At 67.0% G+C, this 19401-nt stretch overlaps 1 protein-coding gene across 1 annotated transcript in view; it reads left to right on the top strand.

Annotated features, from left to right (window-relative positions):
- Positions 1–19401, top strand: part of CACNA1A (calcium voltage-gated channel subunit alpha1 A) — a 31224-nt gene that overhangs the window by 9807 nt on the left and 2016 nt on the right. The window contains 35 exon segments of the mRNA XM_052800012.1: positions 551–663; positions 936–1067; positions 1207–1279; positions 1374–1491; positions 1581–1648; positions 1740–1846; positions 2332–3066; positions 3251–3609; positions 3704–3845; positions 3932–4061; positions 4423–4482; positions 4556–4662; positions 6113–6212; positions 6312–6472; positions 6541–6681; positions 6773–6974; positions 7070–7234; positions 7511–7621; positions 7865–7948; positions 8041–8157; positions 8290–8355; positions 8443–8543; positions 8873–9023; positions 9101–9228; positions 10109–10205; positions 12377–12482; positions 13254–13361; positions 13429–13529; positions 14059–14162; positions 14244–14382; positions 14646–14756; positions 15621–15656; positions 16921–16971; positions 16973–17117; positions 17722–17972. Of these exon segments, the coding sequence (XP_052655972.1) occupies positions 551–663; positions 936–1067; positions 1207–1279; positions 1374–1491; positions 1581–1648; positions 1740–1846; positions 2332–3066; positions 3251–3609; positions 3704–3845; positions 3932–4061; positions 4423–4482; positions 4556–4662; positions 6113–6212; positions 6312–6472; positions 6541–6681; positions 6773–6974; positions 7070–7234; positions 7511–7621; positions 7865–7948; positions 8041–8157; positions 8290–8355; positions 8443–8543; positions 8873–9023; positions 9101–9228; positions 10109–10205; positions 12377–12482; positions 13254–13361; positions 13429–13529; positions 14059–14162; positions 14244–14382; positions 14646–14756; positions 15621–15656; positions 16921–16971; positions 16973–17117; positions 17722–17972 (4920 nt within the window).

The following is a 19401-nucleotide window of genomic DNA, read 5'->3' as shown; positions in this document are numbered from 1 at the left end:
CAGCCCGGCTGCTGCTGGCGGGAATGGGGTGGGGATGGGATGGGATGGGGATGGGGATGGGGACGAGGACGGGGACAGGATGGGACAGGATGGGATGGGGATGGGGGCGGGATGGGGATGGGGATGGGGCCGAGGACGGGGACGGGACGGGACAGGATGGGATGGGGATGGGGACGGGATGGGGACGGGGATGAGGACGGGGACGGGACAGGATGGGATGGGGATAGGCATGGGGATGAGGACGGGGACGGGACAGGATGGGATGGGGATGGGGACGGGATGGGGATAGGATGGGGATAGGGACAAGGATGGGACAGGGTGGAATGGGGACAGGATGGAGAGGGGATTGGGATGGGGTCGGGATGGGAATAGGATGGGGACGGAATGGGAATAGGATTGGGATGGGGATGGGGATGGAATGGAGATGGGGATGGCGACGGAATGGAGATGAGGATGGGAATGGGAAGGGTTGAGGACAAGATGAGGATGGGGAAGAGGTCAGGATAGGGATGGGATGGGGACAGGACGGAGACACTCTCCCCACCCCCAGGTTATCATCGGAAGCATCTTCGAGGTGATCTGGGCTGTTGTGAAGCCGGGAACATCCTTCGGGATCAGCGTGCTACGAGCTCTCAGGTTACTGCGCATTTTCAAAGTCACAAAGTAAGTGCTGACGGGTCGGGTGCCGCCGCTCTGTCCATCCGCCCATCCGTCTGTCCGTCGGTCTGTCTGTCCGTCGGTCTGTCCGTGTCTGTGGGTCTGCGAGCACAGGGGCAGTACGAGCACAAGTGAGCGTGTGGATGCACGGAGCTGTCGTTGGGTGCCGAGTTGCCGTCCCTTGTCCCCTCACCGTCTCTGTGTCCCCTCATCACTCCCATGTCCCTTCGCATCCCCTTGTCCCCCCATGGCCCCGCAGCCTGGCTCTGCCCTGGCAGGTACTGGGCTTCCCTGAGGAACCTGGTGGTCTCCCTCCTGAACTCCATGAAGTCCATCATCAGCCTCCTCTTCCTCCTCTTCCTCTTCATCGTCGTCTTTGCCCTTTTGGGGATGCAGCTCTTCGGGGGACAGTGAGTAACCGGGTGGGGGATGGGGCCCCCCCCCAGGGTCACCCTGGCCCCCCAGCATGGGGGTATCTCTGTGCCCCCAGGCCCCTGCTGGGGGGCACCCGGCTGGGGTGGGGCTCCCACCGTTCCCCCCCACCCCCAGGTTCAATTTTGACGACGGGACCCCTCCCACCAACTTCGACACTTTCCCAGCAGCAATAATGACGGTGTTTCAGGTAGGGACCCGCCCCGTCCCCTCCCTGGGGCTCCCGAGGAAGTGGGGTGCCGGCAGAGGGGTCCCTGCTGCCCCCATGGCTCCTTCCCCCCCAGATCCTGACGGGCGAAGACTGGAACGCGGTGATGTACGACGGGATCAAATCTCAGGGCGGCGTCAAGGGGGGGATGGTTTTCTCTGTCTACTTCATCGTCCTCACCCTCTTTGGCAACTGTATCCTCGGGGTGCTGGGGGGGTCCCGGGGGGCTCTGGGCCGGGGCAGGCATGCGCTGGGACCCACTTTGCCTTGACGGGGCGCCCAGACACCCTCCTCAATGTCTTCTTGGCCATCGCGGTGGACAACCTCGCCAACGCGCAGGAGCTCACCAAGGTAAGGACCGGTGTCGGGGATGTGGGGGGGCCACCCCAGCCCATAACCTGTGGCCTCAGGGCTGGGCTGGACACGGCGCGGGGCTTTGCAGGACGAGCAGGAGGAGGAAGAAGCCGCCAACCAAAAGCTGGCACTGCAGAAGGCGAAGGAGGTGGCCGAAGTGAGCCCGCTCTCTGCAGCCAACATGTCCGTCACCATGTAAGTACATCGTGTGCCCGGCTCCATCCCTGGATCCATCCCTGGATCCATCCCTGACTCCATCCGGCTCCGTCCTTGTCTCCATCCCCAGCTCCATTCCTGCCTCCATCCACGTCTCCGTCCCCAGCTCTGTCCCTGGCCCTGGCTCCATCCAACTCCATCCATGTCTCTGTCCCCAGCTCCATCCCAGCTCTGTCCCCAGCTCCACCCCTGGCCCCAGCTCCATCCTTGTCTCTGTCCCCAGCCCCAGCTCCGTCCCTGGCCCCAGCTCCATCCCCAGTTCCATCCTTGTCTCCATCCCCAGCTCTGTCCCTGCCTCCATCCTGACTCCTTCCCTGGATCCATCCTCAGCTCCATCCCAGCTCCATCCCACCTCCATCCCGGCTCCATCCTCAGCTCCATCCCATCTCCATCCCATCTCCACTCCGGCTCCGTCCTGGCACACCTCAGGCTCCCCCGACGCGGGCTGTGCCTCCCCGCTGCAGGAAGGAGCAGCAGAAGAACCAGAAGTCCTCGAAGTCAGTGTGGGAGCAGCGGACGAGCGAGCTGCGGAAGCAGAACCTGCTGGCCAGCCGGGAGGCCCTCTACAGCGAGCTGGACCCCGAGGAGCGCTGGAAGGTGCCCTACGCCCGCCACCTGCGCCCCGACATGAAGACCCACCTGGACCGGCCGCTGGTGGTGGACCCCCAGGAGAACCGCAACAACAACACCAACAAGACGCGCCCCGGCGAGCCGCCGATAGAGCCCCGCTTCGGCCAGCCCCGTGCCGAGGAGCTCCGCCGGCAGCCGCGCTACCCCGACCCCGGCGGCCCCCGCCCCGTGGAACCCCCCGGCCCCGACGGCCGACGGCCCCGCAGCAGCAGCCGTGAGCCCGAGCGGGACCCCAGCCAGGAACGCGCCTACGCCGACGCCGAGCGCCTCAAAGCCTTCGAGCGCCGGCACCGGCCGGGCGGCAGCCGGGACGGCCGCGCTGGCTCACCCCAACCAGAGCGTGAGCACCGGCGGCACCGGGCGCACCGGCGGGCGGCCGAGGAGGGCGAGGAGGGTGGGCGGCCAGAGCGGCGGCCACGGCACCGGGACGGCGGCCGGCCGGTGCGGGGCGAGGGGGACGGGGAGCACGGGGATGGCGAGCGGCGCCGGCGGCATCGGCACGCCACGCCGGCTGCCTACGATGGCGAGGGCAAGCGGGACGACAAGGAGAGGCGGCACCGGCGGCGGAGGTGAGCAGGGTGGGCAGGACCCCCTGGGGCTGGTGAGACCCCCCCCCTGGGACCGGGGAGCTCCTCTGGCTCCCAGGAGTACCCAAATCCCCTCTGGCATTCCCGGCTCAGCGCCTGACGTGGGAGCTGTGCCGGGGGTGCCAGGGGGTCCCCGCTGAGCCCCCTCCCCTCTGCCTCCCCCCAGGGAGAACCAGGTGTCCGGGGTGCCGGCGGGCCCCACGCTCTCCACCACCCGCCCCATCCAGCAGGACATGGGGCGCCGGGAGCCCCCCGTCGCGGAGGACATCGACAACATGAAGAACAACAAACTGGCCACCGCCGAGCCCCCCGCGCCCCCACCCATGGGCAACCACACCGCCTGCCCCACCGGGGCGCCCCTGCGCCGGCCCCCCGCCACCCCCAACCCCCCCCCTGAAAACAGCCTGGTGGTCACCAACCCCGGCCCCCACAACAACCCCACCAAGGCGGGGGGGAAGCCGGAGCACACGGCCGTGGACATCCCACCCCCCCTCCCGCCGCCCCCCACCAACGCCCTGGTCCAAGGTAGGGGACCCCCCCAAGGTCTGGGGGATGTGGGGGATGCAGGGGGTCCGGGGGGGGGGGCTGTGCGGGGGCCGTGATGCCACCGCTCTCACAGTGAACAGGAACGCCAACCCTGAGCCGCTGCCCCGCAAGGAGGAGGAGGAGGAGAAGAAGGAGGAAGGCGACGATCAGGAGGAGAACGGCCCCAAGCCCATGGTGCCCTACAGCTCCATGTTCATCCTCTCCACCACCAACCCGTGAGCACCGCGGGGGGACTGGGGGGGTCCTGGGGGTGCCCGTTGCTCATCCCCCCCCCACCGTCCCTCTTCCACCCCCCCCCCAGGTTCCGCCGGCTGTGCCACTACATCGTCAACCTGCGGTACTTTGAGATGTGCATCCTGATGGTCATCGCCATGAGCAGCATCGCCCTGGCCGCCGAGGACCCCGTGCAGCCCAACGCCCCCCGCAACAACGTGAGCCCCCAGCCCCCCTCCCCCCCCCGCAGCTGGGCACAGAGGGACCCCCGGGCGCTGTCAGGGGGGGTGGTGGGGCTGAGCCCCCTCCTCACAGTGCTGCTTTGCAGGGTGAGGCACCCCCCAAAACAGCAACTGGGGCTGTGCCAAAATGGGGTGTCCCCCCCGCCTTGTCCTGCCTCTGAGACCCTGCCCATGGCCCCAGGGTGCTGGGGTGTCCTAGAGCCATGGAGTGCTGGGGCAGTCCTGGGGTGCCAGGGGGGTCCCACAGCCCCATGGTGCTGGGAGGTACCCGGGGGGGTCCCAGGGTGCCAGGGGGACCCCAGGCATCTCCCCCCACCCCACCTCCTCCCCCCTCCAGGTCTTGCGCTACTTCGACTACGTCTTCACGGGTGTCTTTACCTTTGAGATGGTGATCAAGGTGAGCGGGGGGGGGTCTGCCGGGCGGGGGGCCCCCCCAGCACCCCCTCACCCCCCCGCCTTGCCCCCCACAGATGGTGGATTTGGGGCTGGTGCTTCACCAAGGTGCCTATTTCCGGGACCTGTGGAACATCCTGGACTTCATCGTGGTCAGCGGGGCGCTGGTGGCCTTCGCCTTCACGTGAGTCCCCCTCGGGGACATGGGGGGGTCTTGGGGGCATCCTGGGGGGTCCTGGGAGGGGTGGGCACACCTGGGTCCCCCTGTGCTCGGGGGACGGCAGTGGCACCAGGGAGGGGAACAGGGGGATGGTGGGGAGGGGATGGAGGTGGTGGGGTCTCGCCTCTCCCAGTGCCTCCTAGTGGGGCTGTCCCAGTCCCCCCACCCTGGCCCTGCTGGGGTCCATCCCGTGGCCCCACAGCCGCTCGCTGCCCACCTGCCGCGTCCGCTGCCCGGCTGTCCGCGCTCTGCTGTGTCGCTTGACGTCCGTCCTCGGCCGCTTGCCACCGTGCTGTGTCGTCCTGTCACCGTCCCAGTGTCCCCGCGCCCCAGCAGCACCGCCCCGGTGTCCCCGAGCAGGATCAGGCCCCGGTGCCGAGCAGCCGCCCCAGTGCGGAATCCCCAGAGCAGTGAACAGGGCTGGAGTAAACCCTAAATAAAGATGAGGGGTCTGCTAGCAAAGGATGAATAGCCTCTTAGTAAGGGATGAGTAACCTGGAAAGGGATGAGGAATCTCCTAGAAATGGATGAGCACCCCCTGAGTAACTGAGCATGCCTCAAATGATTGAGCATCCTTAAAGCAAAGGGTGAGCATCCTCCAAGGAAAGGGTGAGCACCCCCCAAGTAATTGAGCATCCCCCAAAAAAGGGTGAACATCCCCTGAGTGATTGAGCATCCCCCAAGTAAAGGATAAGCATCCCCTGAGTAACTGAGCATCCCCCCAAATAAAGGGTGAGCATCCCCTGAGTGACTGAGCATCCTTAAAGTAAAGCATGAGCATCCCCCAAGTAAAGGATGAGCACCCCCCCAAGTAACTGAGTATCCTTAAAGTAAGGGGTGAGCATCCCCCACGTAACTGAGCATCCCCCCAAGTAATGGGTGAGTAAGCCTGGAGCAGACCCCGATTACCTCCCGGGAAGCCGGGATCCCCCCGTGGCTCCCCCAGGCTCCCGGTGGGAAGTGGCCGGGGGGGCGCGGGCACAGGGCGGGGGCCGGGCTCTCACCGTGCCTTGTCTCTCCCCTTCCTCTGCCACCGGCCACAGGAGCAGCTCACGGTAAAGTCTTTCTGCCTTCGTCTCCTGCCCCATCTCCGTCCTCGTGCTCTCCTCGTGCTCATGGTCGTGCCTCGCTCCCCCCCAACCCTACAGCCCTCCTTGCACCCCCCCCCCCCAAAAGCAGCCTCAGGGATGGGGCCGTGGGAAACACACCAGGCTGTCCCTGGCGTGTGATGAGTGCAGGGGGTCTCAGCCTCGAGCTCTGCCCTGTGCCGGGCAGCTGCTGCCCACTTGGCCGGGGAGGGGACTGTCACCACCGGAGAAAGGAGGGGGTGGGACCACCCGCGGTCCTGCCGGGATGCCAGGGCACCCCGAGCCACCGTGCCGGGGGCCCCACGTCTTCCCCATCCCCCCCACAGTGGCAGCAGCAAGGGGAAGGACATCAACACCATCAAGTCCCTCCGCGTCCTCCGCGTCCTCCGGCCCCTGAAGACCATCAAGAGGCTGCCCAAGCTCAAGGTGGGCGAGGGGGCGGATGGGGAAGGGGATTCGCTCCCCACCCTGGGTGTTGGGGGGGTCCTGGCTGGCACCGACCCTCTCCCTGGTCCCTGTCCCCAGGCTGTCTTCGACTGTGTGGTGAACTCCCTGAAGAACGTCCTCAACATCCTCATCGTCTACATGCTCTTCATGTTCATCTTCGCTGTGGTGGCTGTCCAGCTCTTCAAGGGCAAGTTCTTCTACTGCACCGACGAGTCCAAGGAGTTCGAGAAGGACTGCAGGTATGGCCCGGCCGGGCGGGGGTCCACCGCCGCCCCCCACCCCGTCCCACCGCCCCCTCCCCTCCCAGGGGGGAATACTTGGTCTACGAGAAGGACAATGAGGTGAAGGCGCAGAAGCGGGAGTGGAAGAAGTACGAGTTTCACTACGACAACGTGCTCTGGGCGCTGCTCACCCTCTTCACTGTCTCCACCGGCGAGGGATGGCCACAGTAAGGGCGTGGAGATAGGTGGGGGGATGCGGGGACGGGCTGGGGGGACACTGGGACCCCCCATCCCGTCCCTGCACTTGTCCCACCACAGGGTCCTCAAGCACTCGGTGGATGCCACCTACGAGAACCAGGGCCCAAGCCCCGGCTACCGCATGGAGATGTCCATCTTCTACGTGGTCTACTTCGTGGTCTTCCCCTTCTTCTTTGTCAACATCTTCGTGGCCTTGATCATCATCACCTTCCAGGAGCAGGGGGACAAGATGATGGAGGAGTACAGCCTGGAGAAGAACGAGGTGCTGCCTCCGGATCCCTCCCTCCTCGACACCTTTCGGGGATCCCCCGGCTGGGCTGGGGGTCAGTGATGCCCACCCTGTCCCCCACCCCACAGAGAGCCTGCATTGACTTCGCCATCAGTGCCAAGCCCCTGACGCGGCACATGCCGCAGAACCGGCAGAGCTTCCAGTACCGCATGTGGCAGTTCGTGGTGTCGCCACCCTTCGAGTACACCATCATGGCCATGATTGCCCTCAACACCATTGTCCTCATGATGAAGGTCGGTGGGGAGCAGGCTTGGGGGTCCCGGGGAGCCCCTCTGGGTCTGTCCCATCCCTGTCCCTTGGGGGCTGTGCTCAGCCTGTTCGCGTCCCCTTGGTCCTGTCCCCTGGGGTTTGTCCTTCTCCCCTGGCACCTCTCCTGTCCCCTGGGGCTTGTCCCTGTCCCCCTGGATCCATCCCTGTGCCCGTGGATCCATCTTACCCCCCGGGATGCACCCCTGTCCCCCTGGGACATGTCCCTGTCCCCATCCCCATCCTCCATGCTATCGCCCCAGTTCTATGATGCCTCGGATGCCTACGAGAACGTGCTGAAGATGTTCAACAATGTCTTCACTTCCCTCTTCTCCCTTGAGTGTCTCCTGAAGATCATGGCCTTCGGTGTGCTGGTACGTGCCGCTGCATGCCGGGGACGGGGACCCAGGGGACCACAGGGGACACACATCCAGCCCCGGGGCATCCTGCACCGTACCAGCAGGTTCCCGGGAGCTGGTGCATGGGTAATTGCGGGATCCCAGTGCACGGGTACCCATGGGATCTGGGGAGCTGGTGCACGGGTACTCGTGGGATCCCGGGAGCTGGCATGCTGGCAGCGCCGCTGCCCCGTGTCCCTCGTCCCCTTCCCTTCACAGAATTACTTCCGTGACGCCTGGAACATCTTCGACTTTGTCACGGTCCTGGGGAGCATCACGGACATCCTGGTGACAGAGTTCGGGGTAGGTGGGAGCCACCGCATCCCCCTCACCCCGCGGCCCCAGCGCCGGGCTCCGCTCCCCCCCCCCCCCGCTCACCCCTCGTGTCCCCCCAGAACAACTTCATCAACCTCAGCTTCCTGCGGCTCTTCCGGGCTGCGCGGCTCATCAAGCTGCTGCGCCAGGGCTACACCATCCGCATCCTGCTCTGGACCTTCGTCCAGTCCTTCAAGGTGCTGCCCGATGCCCCCCCAAAACCTGCGTCCCCCCCCCAGCCGCCCCCACCCAGGGGCTGGCAGCCCAACCCGCGCCGGGGGGCCGCATCCAGCCCCGGCATGGCGTGACCGGCCCCGCTCTGCCCCCAGGCTCTGCCCTACGTCTGCCTGCTCATCGCCATGCTCTTCTTCATCTATGCCATCATCGGGATGCAGGTGAGAGCCCCCGGCCCTCCCCCCCCCCCCCAGCACCCTGCCCCAGCCCCCCGCCACCCCTGAGCCATCCCGGCCCCCCCCCCCCAGGTCTTCGGCAACATTGGCATTGAGGAGGAGGATGACGAGTCGGCCATCACCCAGCACAACAACTTCCGCACCTTCTTCCAGGCCCTCATGCTCCTCTTCCGGTGAGTCCCCCGGCACGGTCCCAGTGGTACCCAGTGCCATTCCGGCACGTTCCCCCAGCACGGTCCCGATGCCACCCAGGGTACCCAGTGCCATGCTGGCATGTCCCCCCAGCACGGTCCCGATGCCACCAGTGGTACCCAGTGCCATGCTGGCGTGTTCCCCTGACATGATCCCATTGTCACCCAGGGTTCCCCGTGCCATGCCAGCGTGTACCCCAAGCACAGTCCCATCACCATCCAGTGGTACCCAGTGCCATGCTGGTGTGGCCCCCCTGCCCGGCCCCTTCCCTGGCTGGGGTCACCCAGCAGCGTCCCCCCCTCTGCCGCAGGAGCGCCACGGGGGAGGCCTGGCATGAGATCATGCTGTCCTGCCTCAGCGGGAAGCCCTGCGACCAGAACTCGGGCATCAAGGAGGACGAGTGCGGCAACGAGTTCGCCTACTTCTACTTCGTCTCCTTCATCTTCCTCTGCTCCTTCCTGGTGAGCCCCGGGAGGTGTAGGGGGGACCCCAGCCCGCCTGCCCCCACCCTGACACCCCCCCTCCCACGCCCCCCCAGATGCTGAACCTCTTTGTCGCTGTCATCATGGACAACTTTGAGTACCTGACGCGCGACTCCTCCATCCTGGGCCCCCACCACCTGGACGAGTACGTCCGCGTCTGGGCTGAGTACGACCCCGCCGCCTGGTAAGGAACCCCCCCGGGGCAGGGGCGGGGGGGCAGGGGGTCACCCCAGACGCCTGGGTCCCCTCTCAGCGCCGGGGGCACAGCGGCTCCCGGGGGCTTGGCTGGCCGGACAGTCCCCCCCCTCCAGCCATGCAGCAGGGTCTGAGGGGGTGCAGCAAGTGCCCGAGAGCCCCCCCCCCGGGTCCTCTAGGGCCAGTGGCCCTGGTGTGTCACAGAGGAGGTGCCTCCTGGGACCGTCCCCCCAAGGGGGTGTTCCCAGGGGCTGTCCCCCAAGGGGATGTCCCCCGGGTCTGCTGCCCCACGCAGCCATGGGGGGGCCTAGCCCCCCCCCCCCAGCACGGTGCCGATTAACCTGTCCTCTCTCAATTGTAGGTGCTCGGCCGCCGGATTTCTCCCTCTTGCCCCTGCCCCGACCCCCAGCCCCCAGCACCGGGCAAAGGGACTCAGCCGGACCCAGGGGGTCCCTGGGGGTTCTGCTGGGTGCTGGAGGGTCCCCACCATTTCCCGGGGGGGGGGTCTCTGCTTTGTCCCAGGGCCCAGGGTGTCCCATGATGTCCTGGGGGCTCCCTGGCTGCTCTTGGGGTGGCCTGTGATGCTCTACCAGGTCCTCGGTGGGCTGGACTGGTCCATACTGGGATCAGCAGGGATGGAGCCAGGGGAGCTCCAGCTATCCCCACAACCACCCTGCACCCCCCCCATCCCCATTGCAGCCAAGCAGCCGCAAACCCCCCTCAGCACAGGGGGGGGGGTCCTGTCCCCCAACCCCATCCTCTCTCCCCCTGCCCCAGGGTCCGTGCCTCAGTTTCCCCAGCCCCTCGGCGCGTCCGCGGTCGTGCGTGTCTCCGGCGTCCGCACTAACCCCCCTGTATTCTTCTTGCAGTGGCCGCATTCATTATAAGGATATGTACAGTTTATTACGCGTAATATCTCCCCCATTGGGCTTAGGCAAGAAATGCCCTCATAGGGTTGCTTGCAAGGTTTGACTTACACTAAAAACCTGCTGAGCATCAACGGAATGAATGTTGCTTATGGTTTCTCGGATATATATATGATATCTATATATATATATATATATACACAGACACGTCCCGCACCCCCGGGGCCGGCCCCAGCCCCCGGCGCGCCGCATGGAGCCCCCCCGTCCCTGCCCAGCTCTGCTTGCTGCGCCCCGCGGCCCCCGGCCAGCACGGCCGGACCCCCCCTCCAGCGCCGCGGGGCTGCATGGGCACCGGCCATCACCTTCCTCCCCTCCTCCTCCTCCTCCTCCACGGGGCCCCGGGCTGCGGCCGGCCGGGTTTAAACCTCTTTTTTTTTTTTTTCATTATTTTTTTTTATTTTTTTTCTCCGCGTCTCTCTGTCTCTCTTGCCTCTTTTTTGTCCTTTTTCTGTCCGATGTCTCTTCCTTCTTGTTCTCTCCGCTCCCAGGGGCCGGCTGACTTTCATGGACATGTATGAAATGCTGAGACATATGTCCCCGCCCCTGGGTTTAGGCAAGAAATGCCCACCCCGTGTTGCTTATAAGGTAGAATAACTCTTCCCACCAGAGCGAAGCCCCCTCAAAGCCGTGCCGGTTCCCAGTGGCGGCACCGACTCAGCCCGGCCGATGCTTCTCGGCCTCTTTTTTTTTTTTTTTTGGTTGGTTTTTTTTTGGTTTTTGTTGGTTTTTTTTGTTGGTTTTCTCCTCCTGCGGCGAGCCCTGACCGGCGCGGCGGCCACCGGCCCCGCTGAGCCTCCGCGCGTCCCCCAGGACGGGCTGGGTAAGATCCGCCGCCCGAGGAGCGTGTGCCCCCCGCCACCTCCCTGCCTGCCGCAGGCTGGAGGCTCAGGGCCGGACCCCCCAGGAGCCCCTACTGGGGACCCCTCATGGAGCTCAGCCAGAGCCCCTATTTGGGGACCCCCGTTGGGCTTGGCCAGCCCCCCTCAGAAGCCCCTATTTGGGAACACCCATTGGGCTCAGCCAGCCCCCCCAGAGCCCCTATTTGGGGACACCCATTGGGCTCAGCCAGCCCCCCCAGAAGCTCCTATTTGGGGACACCCATTGGGCTCAGCCAGCCCCACCCCTCAGGAGCCCCTATTTGGGGATCCCATTGGGCTCAACCAGCCCCCCCCCCCCAGAAGCCCCTATTTGGGGACCCCCCATGGGGCTCGGCCAGCCCCCCCCCCCCCATATTGGGGGTCCCCTGTGGGGCTCAAGGCTGCCTCGTCCAGAGCCCCCATTTTTAGGGACCCCCCCCCCCCATGGGGCTCGCCCTGCCCACCCAGAGGAGCCTCTGCTCAGGCCCCCCCCCCGGGGCTCACCCTCGCCCCCCCTCTTCCCTGTCCCTGCAGCCTCTCCCCCCCCCACTCTCCCTCTCTCCATCCCACCTCCGCCCGCCGCCTCCTCTCCTGGCAGTGAGTCCCCCCTGCCCAGCCCCCCCGGCTGCTGCACGGCCCGTGCCCCCCCCCCCCCCAGCCATGGGGGCTATGGGTGCTCGGGAGCTGCATCGTGGGGTGCGGGGGGACCTGGGCACGGGGGGGGGTGGGGGGTGTGGGGACCCTGCGTCTCCGTGCCTCAGTTTCCCCATTGGCATTGCTCGCTCCCTGTCCTGCTGCTCTGCACCCCCCCCAAATCCTCCCCCACGGGCTGCATGGGGGGGCGTCCCTGCCCTTTTTGGGGGGGGGGACCCTTCAACCACCTGCTTGGCACTGGGAGCTGGGGAGGGTGTGGGACACTGTGGGGCTGAGGCCTGGCAAACTCATAGCTTCTCCTCCCACCCCCCAGCCCAGGCACGTCTCCCTGCACCCCCCCACCCTGAGGATGCCGGTTTGCACCCAGAGAAGCCCCTGGCCGCCCCCCCATCCCCGGAGCGGAGCCAGGAATGAGTCGGCCCCCTCCCTGCTGCATGTGCTGCCCGCTGCATGTGCTGCCCGCCCGGACGCAGGGGTCCCGCTTGGCCGTGCCATGCCCCCCACCCTGGGCATCTCGCGGGGGTCCGGGGGCCGCGGCCTGGGGAGAAGGCGGAGGGCCGGGGGGGCTCGGGGAGGGCGACGGGGTGCGTGCCTCAGTTTCCCCGGCGGCTGCGGGGCGGCCCCCGCCTTCTCGCCAGCCCCCGGGCGCGGTGGGAGGGGGCCGTGGCTGATGCCCCCCCCGCTCTGCTCGGCCCCGCAGCGGCTGCTCCGCATGGACCTGCCGGTGGCCGACGACAACACGGTGCACTTCAACTCCACCCTCATGGCCCTGATCCGCACCGCCCTCGACATCAAGATTGCCAAAGGCAAGGGGGGGGGACGGGGACCCTGGAGGGAGTGGGGGGCAGAGTCCTCGAGGGGACGGGGACTCTGGGGGCACGGCAGCTTTGGGGGGACACGGACCCTGAGCGGTCCAGGGACCAGGATGCTGGATGGATGGGGGCAAGGATGGGGACTCAGGGGGTATGGGGACCCTGGAGGGATGGGGACCCAGGGGGTACAGGGACCCTGGAGGGATGGGGACAAGGATAGGGACTCAGGGGGTACGGGGATCCTGGAGGGATGGGGACAAGGACGGGGACTCGGGGGGGTACAGGGACCCTGGAGGGATGGGGACAAGGATGGGGACTCGGGGGGTACGGGGATCCTGGAGGGATGGGGACAAGGATGGGGACTCGGGGGGTACAGGGATCCTGGAGGGATGGGGACAAGGACGGGGACTTGGGGGGGGTACGGGGATCCTGGAGGGATGGGGATGAAGACCTGGGGGCGACAGGGACCCTGGGGGCACGGGGATGGGGGTCTCTTGGGTGACAAGGACAGGGTTGGGATCCCTGGGCGTGGAGTGGAAAAGAACTAGGAGCCCAGGGATGGAGGTCCCTGGGGAATGGGGGAAAAGGCTGACATCAGGGGACGGGGGTCCAAGGGGGACAGGGTCCATAGGGCAGTGGCAGAGCAGAACTGTCCCTGGAGGGGGGACAGGGAGGTCCCCATGGGGTAGGTGAAGGGAGGGGGTGGCTGGGGGACAGGGACAGGTGGTCCCCGAGGGGACAGGGCGCTCAGCCCTCTGTCTGCAGGGGGAGCCGACAAGCAGCAGATGGATGCAGAGCTCCGCAAGGAGATGATTGCCATCTGGCCCAACCTCTCCCCCAAAAACCTGGACCTGCTCGTCACCCCCCACAAGTGTAAGGGACCGTCCCCATCCCCACCCCCATCCCCGTCCGCGTCCCCCCTCATCCTCTGTGCCCACAGCCACTGACCTGACGGTGGGGAAGATCTACGCCGCGATGATGATCATGGAGTACTACCGGCAGAGCAAAGCCAAGAAGCTGCAGGCCATGCGGGAGGAGCAGGTGGGGCCAGCACGAGCACCCCAAACCCATCCCCTCCCCATGGCCCTGAAGTGTCCCCATCCCAGCTCTGTCCCTTCCCCATGTCGCACCAGGGTCTCATCCCAGCCCCATCCTCTCCTCTGCTACCTCCTGCATCCCCATCCCAGTCTTGTCCCCTTTCCAAGTCCCTCCCACGTCCCTATCCCATCCCCAAGCATCCCTCCAGTGACCCTATTCCAGCTCTGTTCTCTCCTCTGCCACCTCTGGCATCCCCGTCCCAGCCCTGTCCCCTTCCCATGTCTCTCCAGTATCCCCATCCCCATCTCCAAGTGTCCCAGCTCCATCCCATCTTCCTGTCCCCAACCCCAAGCATCCCTCCAGTGTCTCCATCCCAGCTCTGTCCCCTTCCCAAGTCCCTCCTGTGTCCCCATCCCCTCCCCATGTCCTCATCCCATCCGTGACTGTCCCAGCTCTGTCCCCTCCCTGTGTCCCCGCGTCCCAGCCCCGTACAACCCGTGCCGTGTCCCCAGCCCCTCTCATGTCCCTGCAGAACCGGACGCCGCTGATGTTCCAGCGCATGGAGCCGCCATCCCCCACGCAGGAGGGGACCCCGGGGCTGGACACGGTGCCCACGTCCGAGCCGGGCACGGGGCTGTAAGTGCCACAGGCCCCCTCCTGCCACTGCCCGGTGCAAAGAAGCCAGGAGGGGGCTGACCCGCCTGTGTCCCCCACCAGGGCCACACGTGACGGGGGCCTGAAGGAGAGTCAGTCCTGGGTCACCCAGCGCGCCCAGGAGATGTTCCAGAAAACGGGGACCTGGAGCCCCGAGCGGGGACACCCCGAGGATGTCCCCAACAGCCGCCCCAACTCCCAGGTGAGGGGCTGTGCCACCCCGGGGTTCCCCAAGCCCTGGCCAGCCCCATGTCCCTCTGGCCCCCGTGTCCCTGGGGGGTCCCCTGAGCCCCTTCTCCCCCATGTCCATCCATTCCCCATGTCCCCTGGTGCCTGTCCCCCTCCTCCAAACTCTGCATTGCACCCCACTGTGCCTGGGTGGGGGGATGTCCCTGGTTTCGGTGCCACCCGCCCCCCTCATGCCTCAGTTTCCACCCCGCTGACCCCCCCCCCCATCCCCTGCAGTTGGTGGAGATGCGCGAGATGGCGAAGGACGGCTATTCCGACAGTGACTACCTGCCCATGGAGGGGCACGGCCGCGCCGCCTCCATGCCGCGGCTCCCTGCTGAAAACCAGGTGAGGAGACCCCTTCCGGGGTGCCGCCGGGCACAGCCACAGCCCCACCGCCTGCACCGGACAGGGGGCACTTGGCAGGGACATCCCTGTCCCCCCAGGGACACCAGAGACAGTCCTCAGGCTCGGCAGCACGACCCCATCGCCCCCCTACAGCCCCCTCCCACACTGCTGTGGCCACTTATGCTTTAATGGGGGGTGGGGGGTGGCTTTTGGGGGGCTGGGACGACTGGTCTGTGCTGTGGTGGCCGAGGGCAGTGTGCTCCCAGTGGGGTGTGACCCTGCTGATGTACCCAATGGCAGGAGCAGCGTCCTGTGTCCCCCCCCAAATGGCTGCAGCTGCTGGGCTGGGGGCTTCGGGGGGGGGGGGGCATGAGCATGGTGGCAGCAGGCAGGGGGCTGGTGGGGAGCATGAAGCTGGGGAGAAGTGCCACCTCCCCCCTGGTCAGAGCCGGGGCCGTGGGGCAGCCAGGTGGCCACCGGTCCCCGTGTGGGGACTCTCCTGCATCTGCTCCAGCACAGAGTCAAGCCTGTCCCGGCACAGGTCCCCCCACCAGCAGCCGTGAAGTGGGGGGGACCATGGCCACCCTGGTCCCTGATGACGTGGACTGGCGTCCTCTGTGCCGGCAGGCGCCACCGGCTTTGGGGTTGTCACCCCCTCCGCATGCCCAGGGCTGGGGACAGGGATGCTCTGGCTGCTCTGCTCATTGCTGCTGCTGCTCGCCCAGCCGGTGCTTGGCTCCGTGCAGGGTGACCCCGGTCCCGCTCTGCCCCGGCCCCCCCCCGCCATCCCTGCTGGCCCCGTGTTTACTCTGGTCTCTCTCTCTCTCCCGGCTCTGCGGGCACCGCCTGGGCTGGCTCTAGCAGAGGAGGAAGGTCCGACCCCGAGGGAATAACCTCAGTGTAGGTACCGGCGGGCCCCGCCAGAGCCCCCCGCTCCGCCTGCTCCTTCCCTGGCCCCCTACCCTGTACAGCTGCCCCGCCACCTCTGCCTCCATCCCTCCTTCCATCCCTCCATCATTGCTCTTATCTTGCTGTCCCCTGCTCCAGCCATCTCTGTCCCACCAGCTTCTGGTCTTCATCACTCTCACTGCTGCATCCCTGCAACCCTTCCTGCATCCCTTCCTCCCTTGCTGCTTCCCTCCATTCCTCCCTCCCTCCAACTTTCCATTGCACCATCCGTCCCTCTATCCCACCTTTATTCATTCCTCCATCCTCTGTCCTTCTGTCCCTCCATCCTTCCAGCCCACTCTCCCTCCCTCCTGGTCTCTCTCTGTCCTGTCTATCCAGGGACACCCACTCACCAGCTGGCTCCTGACTCTTCCCCGTCTTTCTGTCCATCCGTTCCCAGTCCCTGTCCCCTGCTCTGTGTCCCCCTCTTGTCCCTCCCCTCTGCGTCCCATCCCCTGGGCCACCTGGACCCTTGTTGTGCCATGTCCCAGCACCAGTGTGGCCAGTGAGGAGCAGCGTCCCCGTCCCCCTGTCCCTGTCCCAGTCCTCCTGCTCCCCCCCAGTGACCGGCGATGCTCAGGGGTCCCCGGCGGCGGCAGCGCAGCTCAATGGTTAGAGCAGCGGGGGGGGCGGGGGGGATCTGTCCCAGGGGGCTCAGATGCTGCACCGGAGCGTGTCGGTCCCCAGGACCATGGGGATGCCGTGGTGGGGGACGTCGTGTCCCTCCCAGCATGGAGCACAGCAGGTCGGCACCCACTGAGGCTAGAAGCCGTGGGGACAGCGGGTGGCCCGGCAGGGCACGGCTCCGGTGGCCGCAGGGACGGCTCTAGCAGGAGGTGTGAGGACACTGGTCCTGGCCGCAGGAGCAGATCCTGCATCCACAGGAAGAGGGGAGCAGGGCTGGAGGGATGGAGCTGGGGGGGCTATGGCCAAGGGATGGGTCAGGCTGGGAGGGAGGGAGGGGACTCGGACGTACCGACAGACAGATGGATGGATGGATGGATGGATCGCTGGGAGGATGCATGGATGGATGGATGGACGGGTGGGTGGATGGATGGATGGACGGACAGGTAGCTGGAGGGATGAAGAGATACAAGCGGGCCAGCGCACGCAGGTAACTCTTCCCTCGAGCCCCCCACCCCGCCGCAGGAGCCGGCCCCCCACCCCCATCTGCCCGGGCTCCCCCTGACCGTCCTCGCTCTGCTCTCGCCCGCAGACCATCTCGGACGCCAGCCCCATGAAGCGCTCGGCCTCCATGCTGGGCCAACCCGCGCGCCCGGGGCATCCGGCTGGATGACTACTCGCTGGAGCGCGTCATCCCCGAGGACGGCCAGCGGCATCACCAGCGCCGGCGGGAACGGAGCCACCGCACCTCCGAGCGCTCCCTCAGCCGCTACACTGATGTGGACACAGGTGGGACCCCATGGTCCCCCCACCTCCACCATCCCCAGTGGATGCCCAGAGGCACCCCACACCTCCTGCGCAGGCATCCCGTGGGTCTCGCCATCTCCTCCTGCCCTGGGTGTCCCCAAGGCCACCCTCTCCCTCTGATGGGTCACTTTCATCTCCTGACCCAGCTGTCCCCAAGGCCTCCATCTCTTCTCCTGCCACCGATGTCCCCTGGGCCACCCTACCTCCTCCACCAGGTCCCCATCTCCTCCTTCCCACGTCCCCTGGACCACTCCACCTCCGCCACCAGTTCTCCATCTCCTCCTGCATCCTCTGTCCTCTGGGCCACCCCGTCTCCTCCACTGGGTCCCCACCTCCTCCCATGTTGGGTGTCCCCTGGGCCACCCCATCTCCTCCACTGGTCCCCATCTCCAGCCCCTGGTGTCCCCTGGGCCACCCCATCTCCACCACCGGGTCCCCATCTCCTCCACCCTACGTCCCCTGGGACACCCCATCTCCTCCACCAAGCCCCCACATCCTTCCACCTTGGGTGTCCCCTGGTCCACCCCATCCCCACCTCCTCCCGCCCAGGCTGTCCCCCCCCATCACCCCCCCTCATCCCCCACAGGGCTGGGCACGGACCTCAGCGTCACGACGCAGTCGGGCGACCTCCCGCCCAAGGAGCGGGACCCGGAGCGGGGCCGCGCCAAGGACCGCAAACACCGGCACCACCACCACCACCACCACCACCACCACCACGGCCCCGGGGACAAGGAGCGCTGCCCCCCCGAGCGGCACGACTACGGGCGGCCCCGCTCCCGTGACCGCCGCTGGTCCCGCTCCCCCAGTGAGGGCCGGGAGCACGCGGCCCCCCGGCAGGTGGGTGCCACCCTCCGCTCCCCCCTCCGCCTCTAGGCACCGTGACAGAGTGTGGGGACCCCCCCTGCCCATGGGGGGGCAAGGGCTGCCTCCCCCCGGGCCGGGTCCCCGGTGGCCTCTGGCTTGGGGTTCAACCAAAGACACCCCCCATCCCCGGGATACCCCCCACCCACTGGTGCTGGCCAGGCTACCGGGGGCATTGGGACGCCCCGCAGGGTCCATGGCTGCTTGGGTGAGGTGGGGGGTCCCAGCCCACCCATTCTGCCTACCCCAGTTTATACTGGTGGCATCCAGGAGCCCAGTTACACCAGCAGAGCCTCCCCAGTACCCCACCTTGGGGGTCCAGCCCCGCCAGGAGGGGCAGCACCCAGAGGGAGGGTGATGGAGGAGGGGGACACGGGGCCACCCCTCGAGGGGATCTGGGGGTGCAGGGGGGGTGGCAGTCAGCCGCGGCGATGCTTCAACCCCTCCAGATGACCCCCAACCCCCTTTCCGCTCTCGGCCCCCCCTGCCCATCCCTGCCCGCACAGAGCCACCTCGCTTGGCCCCCCCGGTGCCCCCAGCTGCTTGGGGGGGGCCTGCCTTGATTCACCTCTCTGTTTCCCCATCGCTGTGCTTTGGCTGCGCTGTCACGGCGAGGGGTGGCCCAGGTAAGCGGTTCGGGGCCCCCCACCGTCTGCTCCGGCCCCCCCAGGCTCCGGCGACCCCCCTTGGCCACGCTGGAAAGTTTGGAACGAAGCTGCCCCCCCTCCCGGCCCCCACCCGCGCACCCCCTGGCGAGGGGCACCGGACCTGGCTGGTCCCTGCGTGGGGACGTGGCCCCAAGAGGAGTCTCTTTGCTGCCCTGGGCTGTTTTGGGGTGACCCCCCCCCATCTCCAGCCCTGCTGCACCCCCTTAGCCCTGGAGGAGTCATGCCTCCAGATGGGGCAGGAGCAGGACCACATTGCTTCCCCCAGCCCAGACTTGGGGTGCAGGGACCCCCCCACAGCCCTGCTTTAGGGTGCACAGCCCCATGTGCCCAGGGTTGGGGTGCAGGGACACCCCCACACACACACACAGCCCTGCTTTGGGGTGCACGGCTGCACTAATTGCATCAGGGGCCTCAGCCCTTCCAGCCAGGTTTGGGGGCACCCCATTAGTCTTGGGGGGAGGGGGGGCAGCACAGTCCCTACACTAAGGTTTGGGGGTGCACAGACCCCCTCCAGCCCTGGGCTGGGGCATGCAGCCCTGCTAGGGTGATGGCACTGGGGTACATGGCCCTGCACCCCAGGATAAGTGCTGGGGTCCCCACCACCTCAGAGTGGGGGGGGGGGCATGGACACCCCCCCCCGCTACGCACCCAAAGGCCTGGATCAGGGTGATGATCCCCTGCACCCTCCAGCCAGGCACTGGGGTGCACCATCCCCACAGCCCCGGATTGGGCTGCGC

The sequence above is a fragment of the Harpia harpyja genome, chromosome 10 (assembly GCF_026419915.1).
Source record: "Harpia harpyja isolate bHarHar1 chromosome 10, bHarHar1 primary haplotype, whole genome shotgun sequence".
NCBI lineage: Eukaryota > Metazoa > Chordata > Aves > Accipitriformes > Accipitridae > Harpia > Harpia harpyja.
The sequence above is the reverse complement of the archived record's forward strand: the minus strand, read 5'-3'. Positions and strand labels throughout refer to the sequence as shown.